We start from the raw sequence: 21,673 nt of genomic DNA, 5'->3' as shown, positions 1-21,673 counted from the left end.
TTAACTCACCTATCCAATGAGGTGAATATTTTAGGATGATGCATCCAAAGACATTAAAGAACATAAGAGACTTGAGTCTTCTCACATAATTCAAGACTGTTGTGATTTTTGTTTAAGACAAATTAAAAACCTTAAGCAACTTTAATTTCCCAACATTTTTTTGTAGTGCAAAGATGGTAGTACAATTGAAGTTGACAACCTATAGGAGTTGTGGACAATCAGTCAAGTGCGAAATAATACTTGCAATATGTTGATTCTCAAAAAGGGAAACAATTCAAAGTGATTGTTGATTATGAAGAGCTTTGCCTAAAAGTGCATCATTGGTTATACCTTTATTAACCAACAATAACTAGCGACAATCAATGTCTTGTAAGGAAAGAAGAAATGCACAATTGTGTTCTTTACATATATCAACCTCCAGATCATGCAACAAGTCATGTACAATATAAAAAATAAGAGTTGGGTTGATTTCCATCAAACATAGATTTACAAGTTGGTGCAAGTAATTCAACCCAATGTCCCACCGATCTTTCTCATTTACTTGTGGAATAAAACCTTAAGCTATCCTCAAATATATCCAATAAGATTCAAATTCCCTAGAAGTGGAATAAATAAGCAACGAGATCAAAATCACACTTTAACAACTTTGAAATACAAGATGCATCTCAATTATGAAATTTGAATTGAAAACATACTAATACAAACTCTAACTTTCCCATCAAATACAAAAAACTACAAAAAAATCATAAACTCAAAATTTTGACTGTCTCATTTTAAAATTATACAAGTACTACTATAGAACCAATAACTCTAACTAACCTCTTCATATCCTCGTAACTCACAAATCAACAAAAGAACTATAAAAATCCACTCTCCAAACGAAAATGAGACTCAAAAACCACAAAATTCCCACATCCAATTGAAACGACACTCAAAGACACAAAAATGATACTCAAAAGTCACAAAATTCCCATGCCCAAATGAAAATGACACTTAAAAACACAAAAATAACATGAAAAAACCACAAAACTCACATTGCCCAAATGAAAATGACACTCAAAGACAAAGAAAAATCATATTAAAAGCCACAAAATCCCATACCAAGACAGAGAAAACATTCTCCTACCAAAGTGCACTCATAAACACAAAATTCTTCCCATGAACATATATAGATAAGATGAGCACAAAAAAGCTTTCAAAGTTCATTTGTCCCTCTAATTGCCTAGCCCAATTTGTGGCCCACAAAATCACACTTACCAAACCTTTTTCCCAATGGAGATCCTCCCAACAACTTACTATGATTAACCCCAAGAATACCTAGTCCAATGCACCAACTTCCACTATGACATTGGACTCCCAACATTCCCGCGCTCCACAAAACAGGTTGAGGCAAAACCCTTCACCAAATAACCCAAAGCGGTTTCCAAAGGGGTCAAAAAAAAATAATCCTATTGTGATATTTATTTATATTTAAAAACGAGTAAACGATCAAAGAGCCAACGAGAAAGTAAAACGAGTAAACGATCAAAGAGCCAACGAGAAAGTAAGTGAAAGAGAGCCTGGGTTCGAATCCCCCCGCGCTTGTGAAAGAAATTTCCTTCTCGGTTCATTTTTGAACTGAAAACGGCTCCAAGGGTTTCGGAGTTCAAGGCTCAGATCGAGAGTTCGAATACTGGCAGTAAAAATGAGTACGGCGGAGGTGAGTGCCAGTGCTAAGAAGGAAGAGCAGGAGAACAGTGCAAACCCAAAAGGCGGAGAACTCTTGTTCTGTGGCGCGACTATGTGGGAGGCCATTGGCCGGAGGAATGTAGATTTCAGCAGCACGAATATTGTCTCTCCCGTACGCCTCAAGTCTCTCCTGGGGATCAATATCGCTTTTGTAGCTGCGGGCTCCGGTATTTATTTATCTGAGAATTTCATTTTTTTCTCCTCTTTGTTTTGTTAAATGCTCTGAGTTTTTACATTTAAATGGTGTGATCTATATGCGTGGAATTGGCTCCGAACTTTTATTTTGAAATGTTTTAGTTTTTTTTGAATTTGTTTTAGTCCTACCAAATTCGCTTCGGGCTGATACACTGCCTCGTGTTTAATGGTGCGCCGAACTATATGTAATATAGTTTCTTCACTAGTTTGCTGTTGTTATTATTGTTTGGCACTGAACTTGTAGCAATTTTCGTAGTCACTGTTATACAGTGAACATCAAAGATGAAGAAACATAAGAACTACAGAAACATGCTTTACAATGTACTAGCTAGAAAAATACCTATTTATAACAATAAACAAACTAAATACGAGCTGTTACCCTATTTGACTTGTTCCCGGAGGACTGTGAAATGAAAACATTTTACTTGTTATTATTGTTGGGTTCTACTCTGGTAAATGAACGCTTGAGGTAAGCTGTATTTCCCGAAGCATGGTGATTCAAAATTGGTCTATTCTATTTAGGAATGCACTTATACAACACTACAATAAAACGGTCTAGAATGGACTTATACAGCATTACAGTTAGACTCTCTAGACTGAACTTATTTTCACCACTCAGTTTATAATCAGGTAACGTGTTACTGTCCTACAAGAATTACTGTTTGCTTGCTATGTACTTTGTCATTGTAAGATTAACATCCTGCCATGGCGGAATAGAACTCTATAGCATTGGAGTAGTCTCATTCAGCTAAGAGCCAAGGTTTGGGGAATTTCAATCCTGCCATATTTTCCTGGGACATAATCCCAATTTTATTTCTTTGTTTGCCATGGGGCCTTTGCAATATTTTCCTGGGATATAATCCCAGTTTTATTTCTTTGTTTGCCGTGGGGCCTTTGCAATTAAGAAGACTTGATTTCTAGTGGGCTCTTTGAACCATTCAGTTTCATATATAGTCCAACAGCCACTTGACCTATTATTTTAACAAAAAATATGCATGCACCACCATTCGAAATTGTTTATCCATCAAATTGTTTGCAGTGTGTGCCTTGAGAACAGCTCAACTAATGTAACGGGTAATTACAGTTTGCATTGAATGCATTTTCACAGTTAACTGAAACTGTTTGGCTATACTATTTTTTTCACCTTTTGCAGCTAAATGTACTTCATTGTTTGCTGGAACCGGGTGCAAATAATGTAATGTGTAAACACAGTTTAGCTGCCATTTGCATAGCTGACTCAAACTGTTTAACTGATGCATTGCTTGCATCTATTGTAGCTCTATTTCCTTAATAACTTGCACGGACTTTTTATCCATCATATTAGTTACAATTCAAGCATAGGTCAAATTATATAATGGGCAGTTGAATGGCATGTGAAGCTTTATATTGGTTCTGCTAATTGAATTTACTGTGAAGCTGGAAAATTATTTGCAAATAGGATAATGGATGAAAAATATTAGTTAAATCTCTCTATGCATGATATGATATCATAAGTTGGTGGAATGCTTCTCTACAGTGTGGTATAGTGCAAAATTGCAATTGATACAATGCATAGATGCATTCTGCAAAAAAATGGTAGAATATAGCAAAATTCCTGTTTTAATATTAGAAAGTTTGGGATATGCTCAGATCAACATTATTTAAACAAGGCCATTGTTGACATGATGTGCATTTATTAGTGGCGCTTGCACAGAATGTAAAGTAGCAGTAGGGCTTGCAATCTGTACAAGTAGTGGTCATAGTCATCCTGATGGGAAATGTTTGAAAGCTGTTATCTTTAATGGGTTGATGTAGATTAGGTATAAGAAAGCTGTCTGTGATGAGTTCAATTGAAGTGGACATTGTTGTGCATATAGTAATATGGGTTGGACCTATGACATAAATGCTTGGCTTTTAGTCGTTGCCTGTGATCAAGATTGCATCTCTCTGACCCTCCGTCCTCTGATGCAGCCACTGCTTATTTTTTAATGTGATAAGATTTTGTATGGAACTGAACACTATGGTTGTGAATGGTGAAAAAAGTAACAGAGGTGTGCGAAGGTAGGCTCAAGCTAACATCAGTCAGCTCGTGAGTGTAATGGTATAAGCCTGCCTGACTGTGAGACTGACAGGTTGAACAGAGACGAAAGTCGGCCATAGTGATCTGGGAGTCCCATGTGGAAGGTTTCTAGCTCAACTGATCAAAGGTACACCGGGGATAACAGGCTGATGACTCCCAAGAGCTCTTATCGATGGAGTTGTTTGGCACCTCGATGTCGACTCATCAACACATTCTCCCTATTTAAATGGATATACGTGCCTCTTTTAACAGCAGTAGGTATTTTGTTTTGTCAAGAATTACCATGAATATGTCATGGTATTGGGGTTCTCCATCTATGTATGGCCTTGCTTTTTAATTGATTTTTTGAAATTGCTTTTCCTAATTCTTGTTTTTGTCATTGCACATTTGAAGCTCGAAGACTTTTAGTCCTATCCACGTGCAATGAAATTTTAAATAATTTTTAATGGCTTTATATTCAATCAAGAACATTCTGATTGAAATTAAACGTAATAGGTCTTGGAAAGGGCACTAAATGACCTTACCAAGTGCTTTGGATAGATTTTATTTTGTGTCACAATCTTTCACATTTCCAACTAATGGATTGATTGTTGGATCTCATATTTTAACAGTCTACCTTGTTTTTGAGGGATCCACCGATAAAATGCTGTTTATATGAACCTTTATGACAAACTGATTTTGTAGACTATATCACAAAAGGAAACATGTTAGATACATCAAAGCTAGGTATGTCTCTTCACAGGAACTACAAATAGAAATGTTTTGTTGGAGTTCCAATGGTTTGTGTGGGGTACTTGTGATAGCCCATAAATGGCCATCTTCATCAAGCATCAAAACAGTAATAAAGCTGCTGAAAAGTATCTATTGCTATGGTAGTTTTTTAGTCATGGCTTGGCACTGTTCAGTCTACATGTTAGTTTCTTTGGTTGTTGCCTACATGGGTTGAGTACATCTAATTAGATTATGTGAAAGAAGCAGCTTGCTTGTGGAATTTTTTTGATCGCTTTATAACTTTTGTTGAATCCTATAACTGAGTTGCATGACTACTTCCATTTGAATTTTGAAATATTTGATGTTAACTTTATACTATTATCTATGGATTCAGCATCAAACCACTGTGTCGCGTTGGATTTGGATGGGCGTTGCTATACTTGGGGTCGAAATGATGTAAGTTGGTTTTTGATTTGGTACTCTGGTTCTTGCACGAGACTGTTTGAACCTTTTGGATACAGTCATTATATTTTTATGTTTGCAGAAGGGACAACTGGGACATGGAGACCTTATACAACGTGACAAACCAACTCTGATTTCAGGACTATCAAAGTGAGTTTTGGATGATGTACATTGTTACTATGTCCTATAAAAACATCAAATTGATGCTGGAATTTTGTTCTGTTTGTAATAATGAAAATATATGTTTAATATGCTTTTGCTGTTTACCAATTCTGTTGTTGTAAATGATCACTCTCTAGATCATATTCATATGCCAGCTCTGCAAATGTCTTGGAGGATCCATAAATATAAGCAGTTATTTAACATGCGTGAATTTTGGTTGGTTTTGGAAATTGATTGTTTCACAGGTTTTTTTATGAACTTCAGTGAATAAATTAAATGACAGTGAAGAAGATTAATCCAAGAAGTAGTAATTATTGGAAGCACCTTACATCGTAAACACAGGATGTCACTTTGAGGGGGCCCAATCTGTAGTACCTTGGCAAATTTCTCAAATGGACTCCCAGCTAAAGAACAAAATCAAGTGATATGATATTCTGCTCTCACTCCTTGCTCATCCTCGTATCAGTGTCCTATATTCACTGAGAACACACTCAAGCATTTTCCATTTATGTCTGGTTTTCAATTGCTTTTGGCTGTTTCTAGGTGCTTACCCTGTTTATTTTTAAGAATATGTTGATTGTTGCTGAATTTGAATCATACTGGATTATCTTACTTGGGAGTTAACACAGACGATTATATTTTTCTTAATTTTTTTGGTAAGAGTCATTGTCAATCATATGGGATCCACATTCAATTATTTTCAAGAAGAGAGCCAAAAATATTTTTCTTGTGAGGTTCTATCATTAATGGCTATTCTTTGAAGTCCTGAGAATAAGTTTGTATGAAAACATTGGAAGAACCTGAAGTGTACTACGTTCTGATTTCAAGATGGAACAGGAATAATTTTTTAGGCAGCTGATACATGGGACTAAAATATGTTGTAGACTTTCTGAAGCAAACTCGCTGGTGCTAATGATTGGTGGGCAAGGGCATTAAGTTACAGTTAAAAATTACATATTTTAGAGGAGTTAATATATTACAAAAAATGCTCCATCAGGAGATAAATAATGTATCTATAATACTTGGTTACACTATGCATGATTTAGCCAATGTCAATTGATGATTTTGCCTATGTATCTTGTGCTTATAGAGGCTAATAAATCTCAAGTGTACATGAAGGTCTAATACACGATTCATCAATCTACTCTTTTCTTTCATTCATTTCAAAGAAATTCATACATGAACAATACATGCTATGTCGTCATATAAGGAGTCTATGAATTTGCAATTTCGCCTCAAAAGGAGTGGAATCTGCCTTTTTTTTCCCAAAAAAAAGTAGAAGATGAAAGCGTATTCTTCAATTAAATTTTATGATAATACATTACAAATATTTTTACCTATATTACATGATTTGAATGAAGATAAAACCGTAAAATTAACCTAATGCTAGAAAATTATTAATCTTATTTAAAGTCAGGCTTATAGATGTAAGTCTTAATTATCTCTAGTTCCCCTCGTAAGACTTATTGCACTAAAACAAACCAAATTAATATAAAGCATATTAAACGATAAACAATTGAACTAGGGATTCTAAATGATTGAGAGAATGGATTGTATTAAACAAAGGAGAGGAATACTCCTTACATAAGCAATTATAGAAGAACTTTTTGTAATGGAATTTGCAAATATTCTAGATAGTAACTGAATGACTTTGACCTTTATAAGCTAAATATAACAATATTACTCTAATACTCTTGCTTAATGTTCATTCTACTAACTATCATGCAAGCAATTATAGAAGAACTTTTTGTAATGGAATTTCCAAATATTCTAGATAGTAACTAAATGACTTTGACCTTTATAAGCTAAATATAACAATATTACTCTAATACTCTTGCTTAATGTTCATTCTACTAACTATCATGCAAAAGACTTGGCATGACTTACGGGTCTTTTGGCCAAAAAATTGTAGAAGGTCTCCTCCTCCTTCAAATGCTTTGTAATGTGAGCCTATTATAGAAATCCTCCTTGGATTTTTGATTAGCTAGTTGCTCTTTGTAGAACTTCGTATAACCAAGTATTCCATAATATTGACATGGATAGATTTTGGATTTTGTGAAGAATCGTCATTTCAGCTTCTTATTTACATTTTGTGTCGGCTTCATTGAATAAAGTTGTCCACCTTTATTAATTGTTGTTTGTCTTCAACAAAGTGCCGATCTTTGTGATTGGTTCTTTAGTCATAAAAATTGCTGCATCCTATGTAAACCATTATAGTTTATGTTAACTTTATTAATTGTTGTTTGTCTTCAACAAAGCGCCGATCTTTGTGATTGGTTCTTTAGTCATAAAAATTGCTGCATCCTATGTAAACCATTATAGTTTATGTTAACTACTCATGACCACTGCTGTGCATTATCTAGTAATATCTCACAACTATATGGGTGTAGGCAAGTACTAGCAAGTTTAAATCTTCAATAACTTCAATATCTCCCTTCATATCTATCTTTGTTCTTAAATTTGCTCCTTGGATATGTAGTATGTGTTGACACTGGTTTCCTTCTTGCCTGCTTTTGACATCAATGGCATTTTGTCCAAGACATGTCAACATTGCATGCTTCTGAGAATCATTGAGGCTAACATCAAAAAGAACAAGTGAGGTGTCATTGTGAGACCTAGTAAAGATTTCCTGACAGTTTTGTCAAGGGCGGGGAATTTTTTTAATGCCTTTCTGAGGTATTTGAGCACAATTCCATTTACTGATCATCATATTCCTCTTAGAAAAGAACAGAAACAAATATTGTAAGTTATTTCTTAGAATCCGTGTCATATTTAAAGTGTTTTCTGCAACTCTTTAATACTCAGAAGTATTCAGATATTTCTTTAAATAAGCAGAAAAATCGTATAACTATTCCTAGTCTACATCTGAGTTTGTTGAAGAGTATTTTATTTGCAATTAGTTTCCAGAATACTGAATATTCTCTGTTGCATGTTTTCTGAAGATGTTGTGTTCCGTTTATCCCTATTAGGGGATATTATACAATTTTGGTTTGAGTATGAATAGTGTTCGTTATAATTACTTGTAAGTCTATTTTTTATATAACTAGTGTAGTGTATAAGGTGTAGTTCAACATTATATCATTATTATATCTAATAATTCAAACAGAGCATTTTGGGTTTAAGGATAAACTTTTATGATATTGGATTGTTTTGAGCAGTCATATTATGTACTACATATTGTAGTTATGACTGATCAGAATTGCCCTATGCATAGTTGGAAAATTCGCAAAAGACAAAAACTCGCCAAGGTCTGAAAAATAAATTCAGGGAAAACTTGGCCAGTTTTCATCAAAAACTCAACAACTTAAAAAATTACTTAAATTTAATTGGAAATACATTTTTTTTGCAAAATTCAATGAGAAGATGCATCCAATGAGTCAAAAAATGAAAACACAAAACAAACAAGCTTAGTCTAGATATATTTAAACACAAAGTAGGTACAAAATCACATTCTCGTGAGGAAGACTCATGGCTGGAAGCAAAATAGTAAATAATTAATGTAAAGCTAAAAGTAAATACATCATTCCAATTACATCTTCCACTTCTCAGTTCTAATAAAAACTAAGGGAGAGGTAGAACTAGAGGGTCTGATCTTGAATTTCTGCATTGGCCATGATTGCCTTCTTGCTCAATATGTCTAAGTTTGTGGTTTGTCCTCAATCCTAGATATAGCTCTGCCTCTAGCTTCTCCTGTCACTAGGAGTGACTACTCATTCAACTCAATGTTATCCAACATGAAACCAAATCCACTCCTTCCTCCATAGCCTGCCTCTTCAAATCATTGATGTCATCATCTTCAAAAACTCTGCTCCAAACCTGCTTTAAACCTGCCTCAAGTCCGCTTCAAATTGATCTAAATCAGTGTGCAAGTGTTTGGAAGACTTTTCCCCTCTCAGCAAAATACAGGTGAAGAAATGAGAAATGAAACTGATTTGGGCCATTTTTTTGCCTTCAACAGCTGTTATGAAACTATGACCGAGTTTTTAACGAAAAGTCAGCAAGTACTTGACAAGTTCTTGCCAAAATTTCTGCAAGTTTCTGGCGCCAGTAAAAGTCATAAAAGCTCGCCAAGCCAGAAAACTTGGCCAATTTTGACAACTCGGACAGTACTCTGCCAGTAGTCCATCTATGGCCCTATGTATTCTGCTTGAATTTTAACAGTTAGATTATGACTCTATGTAAGGAATGCCATTCTAAAATCATAGAACTTCTAATTGGTGATATGTTACATGAGTCTAATCTTCATCTGTTAATGATTTTTTGCATTGCTGCTTTTTTGGAGGAAACATTGGAATATGACCGGTGCTAATTAGCTATAACAATTGTTTTGTTTTTAGCCTTAAAATAGTAAAAGCTGGAGCTGGAAAACAGCATACAGTTGTTGTGGCAGCAGATGAGAGTTCATTTGCATTTGGCTGGAATAAGCATGGGCAGTTAGGTACAGGATCTACAAAAAATGGTGAGTTGCAAAATCATTTGGTTTTTTTTAATATCATCTTAATTCTAGATTATCTTATTTTAAAAATTTGACATCTATTTATACACTCAATTATATTTCCTTGGCGTTTATACCCCAATGTTCATTAAAGTCCTTTCTTTGAAAGCAGATTTTATGTAGTTGGGAAATTTTATCATATTTATGTAACTTAGTTACATGTATAAATTTTGTATATGGGATATAGTTTGAGTTGTCATATTGGTTATCATGGATGCATCCATGGTTTTGTTTACTGCCTAGGCTTGCTTGAATTGCTTAGTATCTCAAAACAATTGAGGTTTTTCTGATTTTGTTTATTATACCGTCTTTAGAGGTGGAGAGTTCACCAGTCCGATGTCTTGTAACACAAGTCACTAATGCTGTTTGCGGAGCTGAGTTCACTCTGTGGCTTTCTACTGTTCCTGGGTGTACCATCTTGTAAGAGTTCTGGGATTTCTGATTTACTTGTGTTCAGATTCCTTATGCCTCCTTGAATGTCAAGGGACTGCAGAATTGTACCAGTTGTTGAATGATTTTGTATGTTTATAGGTTATGTAGTTTGTGTCAAATGTTGGTTGAGTCAACTTTTATTGTTTTGTATTATTCTATTTGTTCTCTTTAAAAGAATATGCAATTTCATAAATTGCAGGACTGCAGGTCTTCCACAGTATGGTCAGCTCGGGCATGGAACTGATAACGAGGTATATCTTGCATTTTGTCCATTGTACTGGCAGTTAAGAATATTAAAAAAATGACATGCATTTTAATCTTTGAAATTCCTTCAGTATAATGCAAAGGAGTCTACAGTGAAACTAGCTTACGAAGCACAGCCTCGTCCACGTGCTATTGCTAGCCTGTCAGGAAAAACCATCACTAAAGCTGCATGTGGTCACAATCACACAGGTAATCTGATTAAAATTAGGAAAATCAGAATTCTTCTTTTATATCATGTTGGAATTATCATGAACCACATCATCTTTGTTCTTGATTAAACCAATAAAATATTTTGACCTGCTTGAAAACAGTATCTTGGGTAACACATAAATGACCTAGTATTGTATGCTTGCAGTTGCAGTGGATTCAGATGGATATGTTTACACGTATGTGTGTCTCCTTTTCCTATCCCTCTATAAGCAAGTAAATCTTCATTTTTTAGTGAAATCCAATATGATTGTATATTTTGGAATTTTATTTTAAACTGAGTCACAGTAAGTGGAATTTTCATTTTTATTTTCTTGAGGGTATCCTTTTGAGTCTGGTACAATATATTATAGAGATATAGCTTTTTTAAAATGGAGCCAACATTAACAAGAAGTCCCATTATGGTTGTGTAAAAGTTATTATCTAGTTAACAAACTTTAGAAATGTTTATCTAATGAATGGATGATTTACTTATCCTTAGAACAAGGGGAAATGGTATATTATATTCTGAACAGGAAGTAAGATAAATTTGATATTCTTCTCTATATTGTTAGCAAGTTGTAGATAGTGTACAATGCCTAATGTTGTGTTTGATAATATTCATTATTGACAATGCATTAATTGTTTGTATTAAGCTAAGTTATTGGTTCTGGGTTAGGGGCAAGTGCGGGTATGCAAACCTGATACGTGGGTGTGTGACTTTTTTTTAGGGTATTGGGTGCATATGGGTAGGTGTGTCTATATATATGTGCATTATATATACTCAAAAATAAGAGAAATATACATAGTTGTAAAACTAAATCATTTCATAGTTTGGTACGTGGTCACTGCAAATGTCAGATACTAAATACTTGAACAATGAACATTGAAGTTTTGATTATCGAGTTAATAATTAGAAATTAGAATACTCATTACCCAATACCCCTAAGAGTAGTGTTATGTAGTTTCCACACCATCGTTCCATTGCAAATAGGGGCTGCTCATTCGCCTCAGCTGTGGGTTTTAGTGGTTTTTTAGGTTCAAGTCTTTTGACCTTTGTGAAGATTCAATGATGTCAACAAATTTGTGGGTGAAGTCCAAATTTGAGAGACTTGGAGCTTTAGGTTTTGGGTTGGAAAGATCCTTGACAGAATTCATTTGATTAAAGGATTCCAGCCATGGAAATTCCTCTGACACAAATTTCTGCCCAGCTTTGGACCTTCATCACTCGATGCTATTTGGAATCATTTTAAGAGGAAGAGTAGTGGGGAGTTATGCTAATGATGAAGTGAAGTGAGAATTGCTTTTGTTAAGAAGCTGAGCAGGAGCCTTAGGTAGCGGAATTACTTTGATTAGAGGAATTTCGCCCCTTAAAATTTCTCTAATCCTCAAATTTCTGCTGTTTTTAGAGAGGCCAAAGTTGGATCAAAGACAATGATTAAGGTTGTGAAGGATGAAAATATCTTCCCAACTTTAAACCCTCTACCTTTGTTGCAATTTGAATGTGAAGGAGGAGAAAGGACTTAATGATCAAATTGGTGAAACGTCGTGACAAATAGCATTTTAGAGGACTGCTAAGATAAAGAAGGTAATGAAATTCCTCTAGTCAGCTACCATGTTGAAGTCAGCTACCTGCCTATGTAAGTGAGACACTCCATTTTCTCATAGACTGGCAGCAAAATTCTCCTGCACATTAGGGCAGCAAGCTTCCTCTAAACTGGCAGCAATCTACCTCTAATAAGCAGCGAAAGCACTCAAAATTAGCAGCAGATTTATCGTTTGGCAGCGGCTAATCTTTATCAAGTGCTGGACTAACTCAAGATCATCAAATCTGGGCATGGCATCAATCCATGGGTTGGAGAGGGTTTATAACTTTACTGAAAGAGTTGAATCTTGAGCTAACCTAGTTCATATCTGTAATTACCTCCTTTTTCTTGATAATGATGTAATTTTATTCCAATGAAAAGTTTTAGATTCATGTTTGCTTATCATTTCATGAACATAATGCAATTACTTTCTTTGTTGCACAAGGAGGAGGTCAAAGATGTTGGAGGACAAAGTGATGCTTGAGACTTCAAAAACTCCAAGAGAGTGGATGGTATAAGAAGGCTGACTTCAAGTTCAAGCTCATGCTTCAAAATTCCAAGTGAGAAGGGGGATGTAGGATCAAGTTCAAAAGAAAAAGTCTAATCATATGAGGACATCTTCAACCAAGTCCAAATCAAATCGAGATATATGTTCAAGCTTGCGAGTTCAAATCAATGTCATGAGAAAAAAGAACTCAAAAAAATGCAGGAAATTTGGGGGAAGCAATTTGAAAACATGAGCCATCCCAATCACCTACAAGAGGCTAATAGTTTTAGAAGAGGCAATCAAAGCTAAAAGGATTGGGAATCAAAATTTTCATCATCAAGAGTTACTTTCTAACAATTCGAGCAAGAAATATTTGTAGTTTTAATAGATACTCCAAAAGCCATGGTTTAAAGCACATGTTCTCTAATAGATCTATAGGATAAGGATGATGAGGTAACACCTAATTGTCTTCTCCAACTAGAAAAGTCCAAATTCAAGCACAAACAATCATTGCATGCCAAGTGTCATATTTTCTTGTTGGTTGTTAAATTCATTGTAATCTTCTTAATGGTCCATGATGTGGTGCTCTCATGTAATTGGTTCTAAATTTGGTATCCCCAATTAGGGTTTACAAGGTTAAATACTCGCCCTTGATCTTGGCCCTTCATTGTAATCAAATATCTCTAAAAGGCCAAGGCCTTCTCATTTATATTTCATTAGAAAGGGTTAGAGAGTTAGATTAGAGAGGAATTAGAAGCTAGAGAAGGCTAGCTAAGGGAGAGACTTGATCATATTATCGCTATAATGCATTTAAAAGTAATTGATGGTTCATTTTTGGATTTCATGGCGAATTACTTAATGTTGCTTTGAAGTATCGCACAATGTCCTCAATCATTCTCTTGTAGTAGATTTTGCTTCATGTAGAAGAAATTTAGTTGAATGGAAGTAATGGATGTTAACTTGCTCGACTTGAACAAATTCGGTCCACTAGCCTCTTGTTGATTGTAAGTGTGTCTTGTGTGATAAGATGATGATTGAAATCACTTTACTTCAATTGCTATTAAATCTTTAATTTGCATCCATTTGAAATGGAGATATTGATTTTATAACTATTTGAGTATTCCTTAGAAGCTTGCATTAGGTGGGTGGAGTCACTGATTAAGCTAAATCTAGTAGAATCCATGTCATACATATTTCTTTCCATTCATAGTTAAAAGGAGTAGAAGTTTAAGTTGAAGCGAAAATTGAAAAATCAAAACTATATTTTCATTGCGCGTTGTGAAGCCAAATCTTTAGAAATGCGAAGTTAAGTTGAAGTCGAAGTGGAAATTGGAAAATCAAAACTATATTTTCATTGCATGTTGTGAAGACAAATCTTTAGAAATTAAAATAGTTGATATCCATTGAATGAATAGCGTAAGTCCCCTAAGTGATTACCAACAAATCACATTATTTCGTGATCTTACTTTGTAAGCTTAATACGAGAGGTGACCTTATATCAAGAGTGGAGTGAGTTTTAATGTTTCACTCTTAAACATTGAATAGTTGATTTTGCATGTTGTAGTGGAGTAAGACTTACATTAACAAGTAGCAAATTTCTTAGTTCAGTGGGCTTGGTGTCCCAGGTAGCTCTAGTTTAATGGTAATTTTCAAGCCTTTGAGTCTTAAAGATGAGTTTGAGCAACTATGGCTTGCTACGTAGTCAAGTTAGTCATAGATATGAGTGAGAGCTTGGCCATGCAAGTGAAGGCTTTGGAGTTGGGGTCAAGAGATTTGTGATGAAATAATTTAGAATCCTTCAAAAATCTTTGTTTCAATATCAAAATTTTCTTGGAAAGTCAAGAAAAGCTGCCGAAGATAACATTGATGATGGCATGTTTTTGTTGAGTTAAGATTTTTTTTGATTCTCCCAAAATCTAATATTTCCATTATAACTCCTATGCATCTACAACCATTCTCAAACATGTTGACTTGCATAAAATTATACTCGTCACTTGTACATAAATGTTATATTATATATAAATTTTTTTGCCCTTAAGCACCCAATGCATCCACGACGCTGGGCATGCGCCTTGTGTGCACACATCACACACCTGAAATCAATAACATGGGTATTGAGTTGTTTTCACTCTTGAGTAGTTGCAAGTGTTGGTTGGTTGATGGTTGTGTTCCTCTTGGCAATTGTCAAGTCCTTTAATATGTTGTGCATCATCATAAATTGTAGTACACTATGGTCGGATGAACTTTAATCTTTGGTCTTCTTCTATGTAATAATTTCATTAGCAAATAAAAACATTATTTACTCTTGTATATGGTATGCACTGATATCTTTACTATTGCTTCATGTAATTGATTTATCAAATACAACAGAAAATATTTGGTGTTATTGTCTTTAATGAAACAAGGATTGGATTGTGTGATTCATACCAACCAATCTTTAAGTATTGTAGGATAGAAAGAACAAAGAAGAAGATTATGAGAAAAAATTAAGGAAAAATCTAGCTAGATGATTCCTAAGATGGAATATTTTCTAAGAATGAAGTAAAAGCTATTGGATTGGCAAAGTCCACTGTATGGTGGACGTGACATTGTACGATGGTGAAGGAGTACGAGTCCATCGTACTGTATAGTGAACCAATGCCATTTTTCGTGTACGATGGATGGTGGGTGAGATGTGAGGCATACGGTGGAGTTCATGTGCGAGGGTATCTATGACCAATACGGTGAATTGCCTGTAGCCGTCATTTTGCCTGTAACTGTTTCTGTACTGAATTGCAGTATGTTTTAATGGTTGCAAGAATTCGTTAAAAGATAGTATGCATGAAAACAAGATGATTGTGAGGGTAATTTGTTGAGCCTGTGAAAAATTGGAGTTTTGTATGTAACTTTGTTTACTAGAAATACAAAGTCACTCGAGGTTTTTTTGGTGGTGGGTTTTTTCCTAGAAGGGTTTCCCATGTTAAATTTTGTGTTTTCTCCTCTATGTTCCAATTCTGATATCTTTATTGTTTTATCTACTTGCAAATCTTTGCAATTTTGTTCTTACACATTTCCCTGTTATTTTGGCATTAGGAAAGCGTTTCCGCATTGTTGCTTTTCTAACAAGTGTTATCAGAGCCTGGCTAGTTATCCTTGTTGGGTAGGGTTCGGTTTTTGTGCCAATTTGGTTTCAGTTGGAGTTTGCAAAATTTTTGTCTGTAAATTGAAATGGTTGGTATGTTAGGACAAGTGGACATTGAAAAGGTTCCCATGTTAAATTTTGTGTCTTCTCCTCTTTGCTATGTTTCTAATATCTTTATTGTTTTATCTACTTGCACATCTCTACAATTTCGTTCTTGCACATTTCTCTATTATTTTAGCATTCAAAAAGCGTTTTCGCACCATTGTTTTCCTAACAAGTGGTATCAGAGCTTGGCCAGTTGTGTTATCCTTGTCGTGTAGGGTTTGGTTTTTTGTGCCAATTTGGTTTGAGTGGGAGTTTGCAAAAGTTTTGTTTGTAAATTGAGATGGCTGGGGTGTCAGGACGAGTGGACATTGAAAAGTTCAATGGCACCAACTTTGTGTTATGGAAACTTAAAGTAGAAGATTTGCTAGTTGATTGAGATTTGTGGAATGCCATGCCTATCATTAAGCCTTCAAGCATGAAATAGGAAGATTGGGAACTAACGGATTAGAAGGCCAGAGAATTGATAAGACTGAGTCTTGCAGACTCGGTTTTATTGAATGTCCATGAAGAGAAAACCACACATTCCTTGTGGAAGAAATTAGGAGACATTTATCAAGGAAAGTCCTTGGTAAACAAGATTTTCCCAAGGAAGAAATTGTACTCCTTGAAGATGGATGGAGGAACGGTTGTAACAGATCACTTAAACTCATTCAATATGGCGATTGCGAGAGATAGATTTATTTGATGGATTGTTCTATCAATCTTTCATTTATATGAATAATAAATATGAGCATATCTTCAAATCTCAAGTTATTGCCATAGTTAAGCAATCGGAAGGAGAGGAATGATATAGTGATATTTGAAGCACTAAATGACCCAATGGTAATTGATGCCCTAATGGATACAGTGGTATGTGATGCCCTAATTTTATAGTGGTATTTAATGATAATTGTCATTTGATTTCGAGATAGCGGTATTGGATGGTAGTTGTTATTTGATATTGTTATAGTGGTATTTGTGGACTAACTTGGGTGGTTGGAGAAGCATCCCTGTATTGATTTGTGTATCGAATTTCGTGGTATGTAGATTTTGATTTCCATAGTAAATTCATTGATGGTGTTTTCAATTCTTATTTAAGAAATCTTGTTTAACTGATTTTAATCGTTAATCTCATTCACATGAACATGACTGACATAACTATCTTCTTATGAAAATGAAGTAATAATTGTATTTCTCGAGTATGTTAGTTATTAATTAAGACTCGGAAAAATTGGATGTTACATATGGTATCAGAATGTTGGGTTTAATGCTGAAACTTTGGGCCCAACACTGTTTTTGAGAAACTGAAAATGTAATGTTGAAAAAGATTTATTTTACATAATTGGATATTACAATCAAAACTGGAAAAAAAATCACACCGAGAAATCATTTAGAATAGTCGGAAAGGGCTGAGATGATATAAAATGGACAAATGTATAAATTGCAATACCATAAAGATGAAACAAAATTAAAAAGATGAAATGATTGACAAGTTGAGTGGTGGTGATCGAGTCGTTGAACCCATTGGGAAATCCTTGGCCAAGGTAATTTATTGGCATATGTGCCATTTAATGATCACTTGATGTCCGTAATGTTAGTTATATAGGTATAACTAAGTGGGCACTCAAACCACCCGGAAGCTCGGATGGTTGGACTGAAGAACATCCCAAGCCCGATCCCTGGGGAGTAGGGAGGGGCATTCTAATATGTTAGAATGTGGGGATAAGTATGGTCCAATGTTGGGAGGTTAAGGTTATGTCAATGCTTCTCCTCTCACCAATGCCGAGGCTTGCACAATCCAAAACAACTCCTATATTCTTGATGAAATATTATCTAAAACCCTGATGATGGCTAAATGTTTCTTTTCAGTTGAATGTTCCCAACATTTACTTTATGCAATTATATTCCTGTTTATATGAAATGGTAGTAATATTTTGTTATCTATTTTGAACTTGAACTAAAGGAAAGCAAAATCGTGAACCATGATCCTTTCTGATGTTGATTAAACGACAAGATCATTTTGTGCTCCAGTATGGAGTAAACACACTTGCATAATTGAAACTATCAATGCTTGTTTACAGATGTAAACTTTTGACGAGATGGGCATGAAAGCCTAGGTCATACAAATGGAAAAGGTAAACTTCCAGATATTACAGATGAATTATGAGCTACTCGATAAGAACCTTATGAATTGCTTCAGATGCTTATGATCTTGATTAGATGTATGATGATCTTGCATAGTATATCATGTTTTTATCCTTTGACACATTGCTATACTTGTATAATACACATGCGATGTTGACTTTACATACTAAGCTGTTGTATATCGTTTTGGAGATGAAGTGTATATTCTATCATGAGATGATTATTCTAATGAAATGTTATGAGATGGGCATGAAGACTGAAGTTATATAAATGGAAAACATGGATCTATTAACCTTTTTTAGGTAATCTGTAAGTTGTAAGGATGATCTACCCATTAATAAGTGCCGTATGCCAAATGGTATATATATGTGATTTAAATTATGATTGAGATCTAGAACTTGCTAGTTGAAGAATTCCAATTTTGAATACTTATCTTACTCTCTGTTATTGAACCTTGAAAGTTCTCTTAAATGAAGGACACAAAGTCAAAGTCTCAGGAGTGATATGTCACTCTTGGAAAGAAGTCCAAGGTGAAGTGTTGGAACTGCAGGCAGAAAGGTCATATCAAAAGGGATTGCAAGGAGGAGAAAAAGAAGAAGAAAATTACTTCCAACACTGAGTCTTCTCAAAGTGATAATGATGCCTTTGTAGCAGTCATGGCAACACTCGCGTTTGATGACGTATGGTTGGTAGATTTGGGAGCATCATTCCACATGACTTCTCATAAAGAATGGTTCTCGAAGTATGAATCGTACGATGGCAGAAAGGTATTCTCGGCGAGTGATTCCACATTGGAGATCATTGGAAGAGGACAAGTCAAAATCTAGTTCCTCGACAATAAAGGGAATTGATGGAGTACTTCACATACCCAGTTTGGCTCGAAACCTACTTTTTGTCAGTAAGTTGAATGATGTTGGAGTCTAGGTAACGTTTGTCCATGGTGGTTGCAAGATGACTAGGGGATCTATTGTTTTAGCGAAGGGTGAACGCATTGGAATGCTGTATAAGTTAGATGCCAAACCTATATGTTGTAATAGCGTCTTTGTCAAGTATGATAAAATCAATATGGCAACACATGTTGTAAATGTGATGGAAGTTAAACTTCCTGTTGTGAAAGCAATGCTCTGGCATTATAGGCTTGTCCATATTGAGAAAATTTTAAAAACCTCGAAAAATAAAAACTTGAAGGGTTGGTTGATCATAACCTTGAATTTGATTTTTGCGAACACTGCATCAAAAACAAAATCGTGTTCAGTTTTATTCCAGTTCTTAAAAATCTTCTGTTTTGTTGGACTATATTCATTTTGATGTGTTTGGTCCTGTGGATGTTCTTTCTCTATCTAACTCGACATTATGTGTCATTTATTGATGACTATTCAAGAAGAACATTTGTTTATTTTTTGAAAAGTAAATCGGAAGTGTTTGGTCGGTTTAAGGAATTTAAAAATCTTGTTGAAAATCAGACTGGGAGAAAGATTAAATGTTTACGGACAGATAATGGTGGAGAGTTTTGCAATGCAGATTTTGATAGGTTCTGTGTAGATCATGGTATTAAGAGGCATAAGACTACACCTTATACTCCACAACAAAATGAATTAGTGGAAAGGATGAATCGATCGTTGATGGAGAGAGCAAGGAGCATGATGGGAAGTGCTGGTCTTGAACAAAAGTTTTAGGCTGAAGTAGTGGCAACATTGTGTTACTTGTTGAAGTGTTCTGCTAATGCTTCGACAATGTTAGTTGACAACACACCTATGGAAGCATGGTCTGGTAAGAAGCCCTCATTAAGACATTTGCATGTCTTCGATTGTGAAGTGTACGCTCATGTGCCTGAAGTTAGTAGGTTGAAGTTGGATAATAAAGCAGTGAAGTTTATCTTCATCAGGTACGGTATTGGTGTGAAGGGATACAAATTGTGGAACCCTCTCACTGAAAAAGGTGTTATACGACAAGAATTTTATCTTTTGTGAGATGAAGCCTATCTCACTAGAGCAGCCAAGGAAGATTGAAAACAAAAAGGAAGCAGTTCAAATCCGTTTAGCTTGTAGACGTGAGGTATTTCAAACTCCAAATGAACCTGAGAATGTAGATCTAGAATTGTGTGAGAATGAGGATGGAGACAACTCGAGCAGTCATATAAGTGAAGAAGATCATGATTCTGAACATCATGTTGAACCTCAGGAAGCTTCACCAAATGAAGTGAAAAGATCTACTCGGGAGAGGTGACAACTTGATAGGTATGATTATTCACCATAGATGTTTACTTATTCTATGTTGAATGTTAATTGTGCATATGCTTTGCTTATGGATGTTGATGAGTCTAGGACTGTCAAAGAAGCAATTAATATGCCATATTCAAATTCCTTGTTGATCGTTGTGAAGGATAAAATGAAATCTTTGGAGAAGAACAAAACTTGGGATGCAGTACCATTTCCTAATAGTAGAAACCCCGTGGGATGTAAATGGGTGTTTAAGAAGAATTACAGTCGAGACAACAAAATTGACAAGTACAAGGCAAGATTGGTTGTGAAGGGGTATTCGTAGAAAGAAGGGATTGATTATGGAGAAATATTTTCTCCTATAGGTAAGATAACATCGATTAGATTTCTGTTGTCACTTGCAACAACGCATGACTTTGAAATTGAGCAGATGGATGTGACGACGACGTTTTCCTCATGGTGATCTTGAAGAAGAGATATACATGTCCCAACCCGAGTACTTTGCAAAAAAAGGTAAAGAGCATCTAGAATCTAAATTGAAAATGTCTCTATATGGTTTGAAATAGTCACTCAGAATGTGGTACCAAAAGTATGATACATATGTTTTGTCTTTGGGTTTTATGAGATCTAAATCAGATCATTGTATGTATTATAAAGCTGAAGGTGATCTTATACTTATTATTGCTCTATATGTAGACGATATGTTGTTTATAGGCAATAGTAAGGAAATGATTTCAGAATTAAAATCGCAGTTTTCCCTGAAGTTTGAAATGAAAGATTTAGGGTTGGTAAAATTTATTTTGGGGATGGAAATCAAAAGGGACAGGGTTGGCAGAAAGCTTTTTCTTAGCCAGAGCAAATATTTTACCAATGTTTTGGAGCAGTTCAATATGATTGATTGCAAGCAATAGGTAGTTCTAGTGTTACATGGAACGAAGCTATCGATCAATGATAGTCCAAAATCTCTTGATGAGATTGAAGACATGAAGCGGGTACCTCATGAAAGTGCTGTTGGAAGCCTCATGTATGCAATGGTCAGTATGAGATTTGACATTGCGCAAGGAGTGGGAGTATTCAGTCAGTATGAGAGCTGACCTTTTGCAAGAAGTGGGAGTATTGAGTTAGTTTATGGCTAATTCGGGCAAGCCACATTGGGATGCTGTGAAAAGAGTTCTGTGATATCTGAAGGGTACGTCATAGTACACGTTATGTTATCAAGGTAACTTAGTGGGATCTAATAGATCGGTTAGCATTTGAGGTTATGTTGATGCGGATTGGGTTGGGGACATTGATAGGAGAAGATCCACCAATGGATATGTATTCATGGCGAATAGTGG

The 21,673-nt window shown here is 35.2% G+C and overlaps 1 protein-coding gene across 1 annotated transcript in view; it reads left to right on the top strand.

Annotated features, from left to right (window-relative positions):
- Positions 1 to 1,498: 1,498 nt before the first annotated feature.
- LOC149554817 (Regulator of chromosome condensation (RCC1) family protein) overlaps positions 1,499 to 21,673 on the top strand; it is a 78,075-nt gene continuing 57,900 nt past the window's right edge. Inside the window, 8 exon segments of the mRNA XM_089828831.1 lie at positions 1,499 to 1,895; positions 5,088 to 5,149; positions 5,238 to 5,305; positions 9,655 to 9,776; positions 10,127 to 10,232; positions 10,444 to 10,495; positions 10,580 to 10,697; positions 10,864 to 10,894. Of these exon segments, the coding sequence (XP_089684957.1) occupies positions 1,685 to 1,895; positions 5,088 to 5,149; positions 5,238 to 5,305; positions 9,655 to 9,776; positions 10,127 to 10,232; positions 10,444 to 10,495; positions 10,580 to 10,697; positions 10,864 to 10,894 (770 nt within the window). The 5' untranslated portion in view covers positions 1,499 to 1,684.

The sequence above is a fragment of the Cupressus sempervirens genome, chromosome 5 (genome assembly GCF_028749045.1).
Source record: "Cupressus sempervirens isolate cs-2001-9-10 chromosome 5, ASM2874904v1, whole genome shotgun sequence".
In the NCBI taxonomy this organism is placed as follows: domain Eukaryota; kingdom Viridiplantae; phylum Streptophyta; class Pinopsida; order Cupressales; family Cupressaceae; genus Cupressus; species Cupressus sempervirens.
Note: the sequence above shows the minus strand (reverse complement) of the source record. Positions and strands in the feature narration are given on the sequence as shown.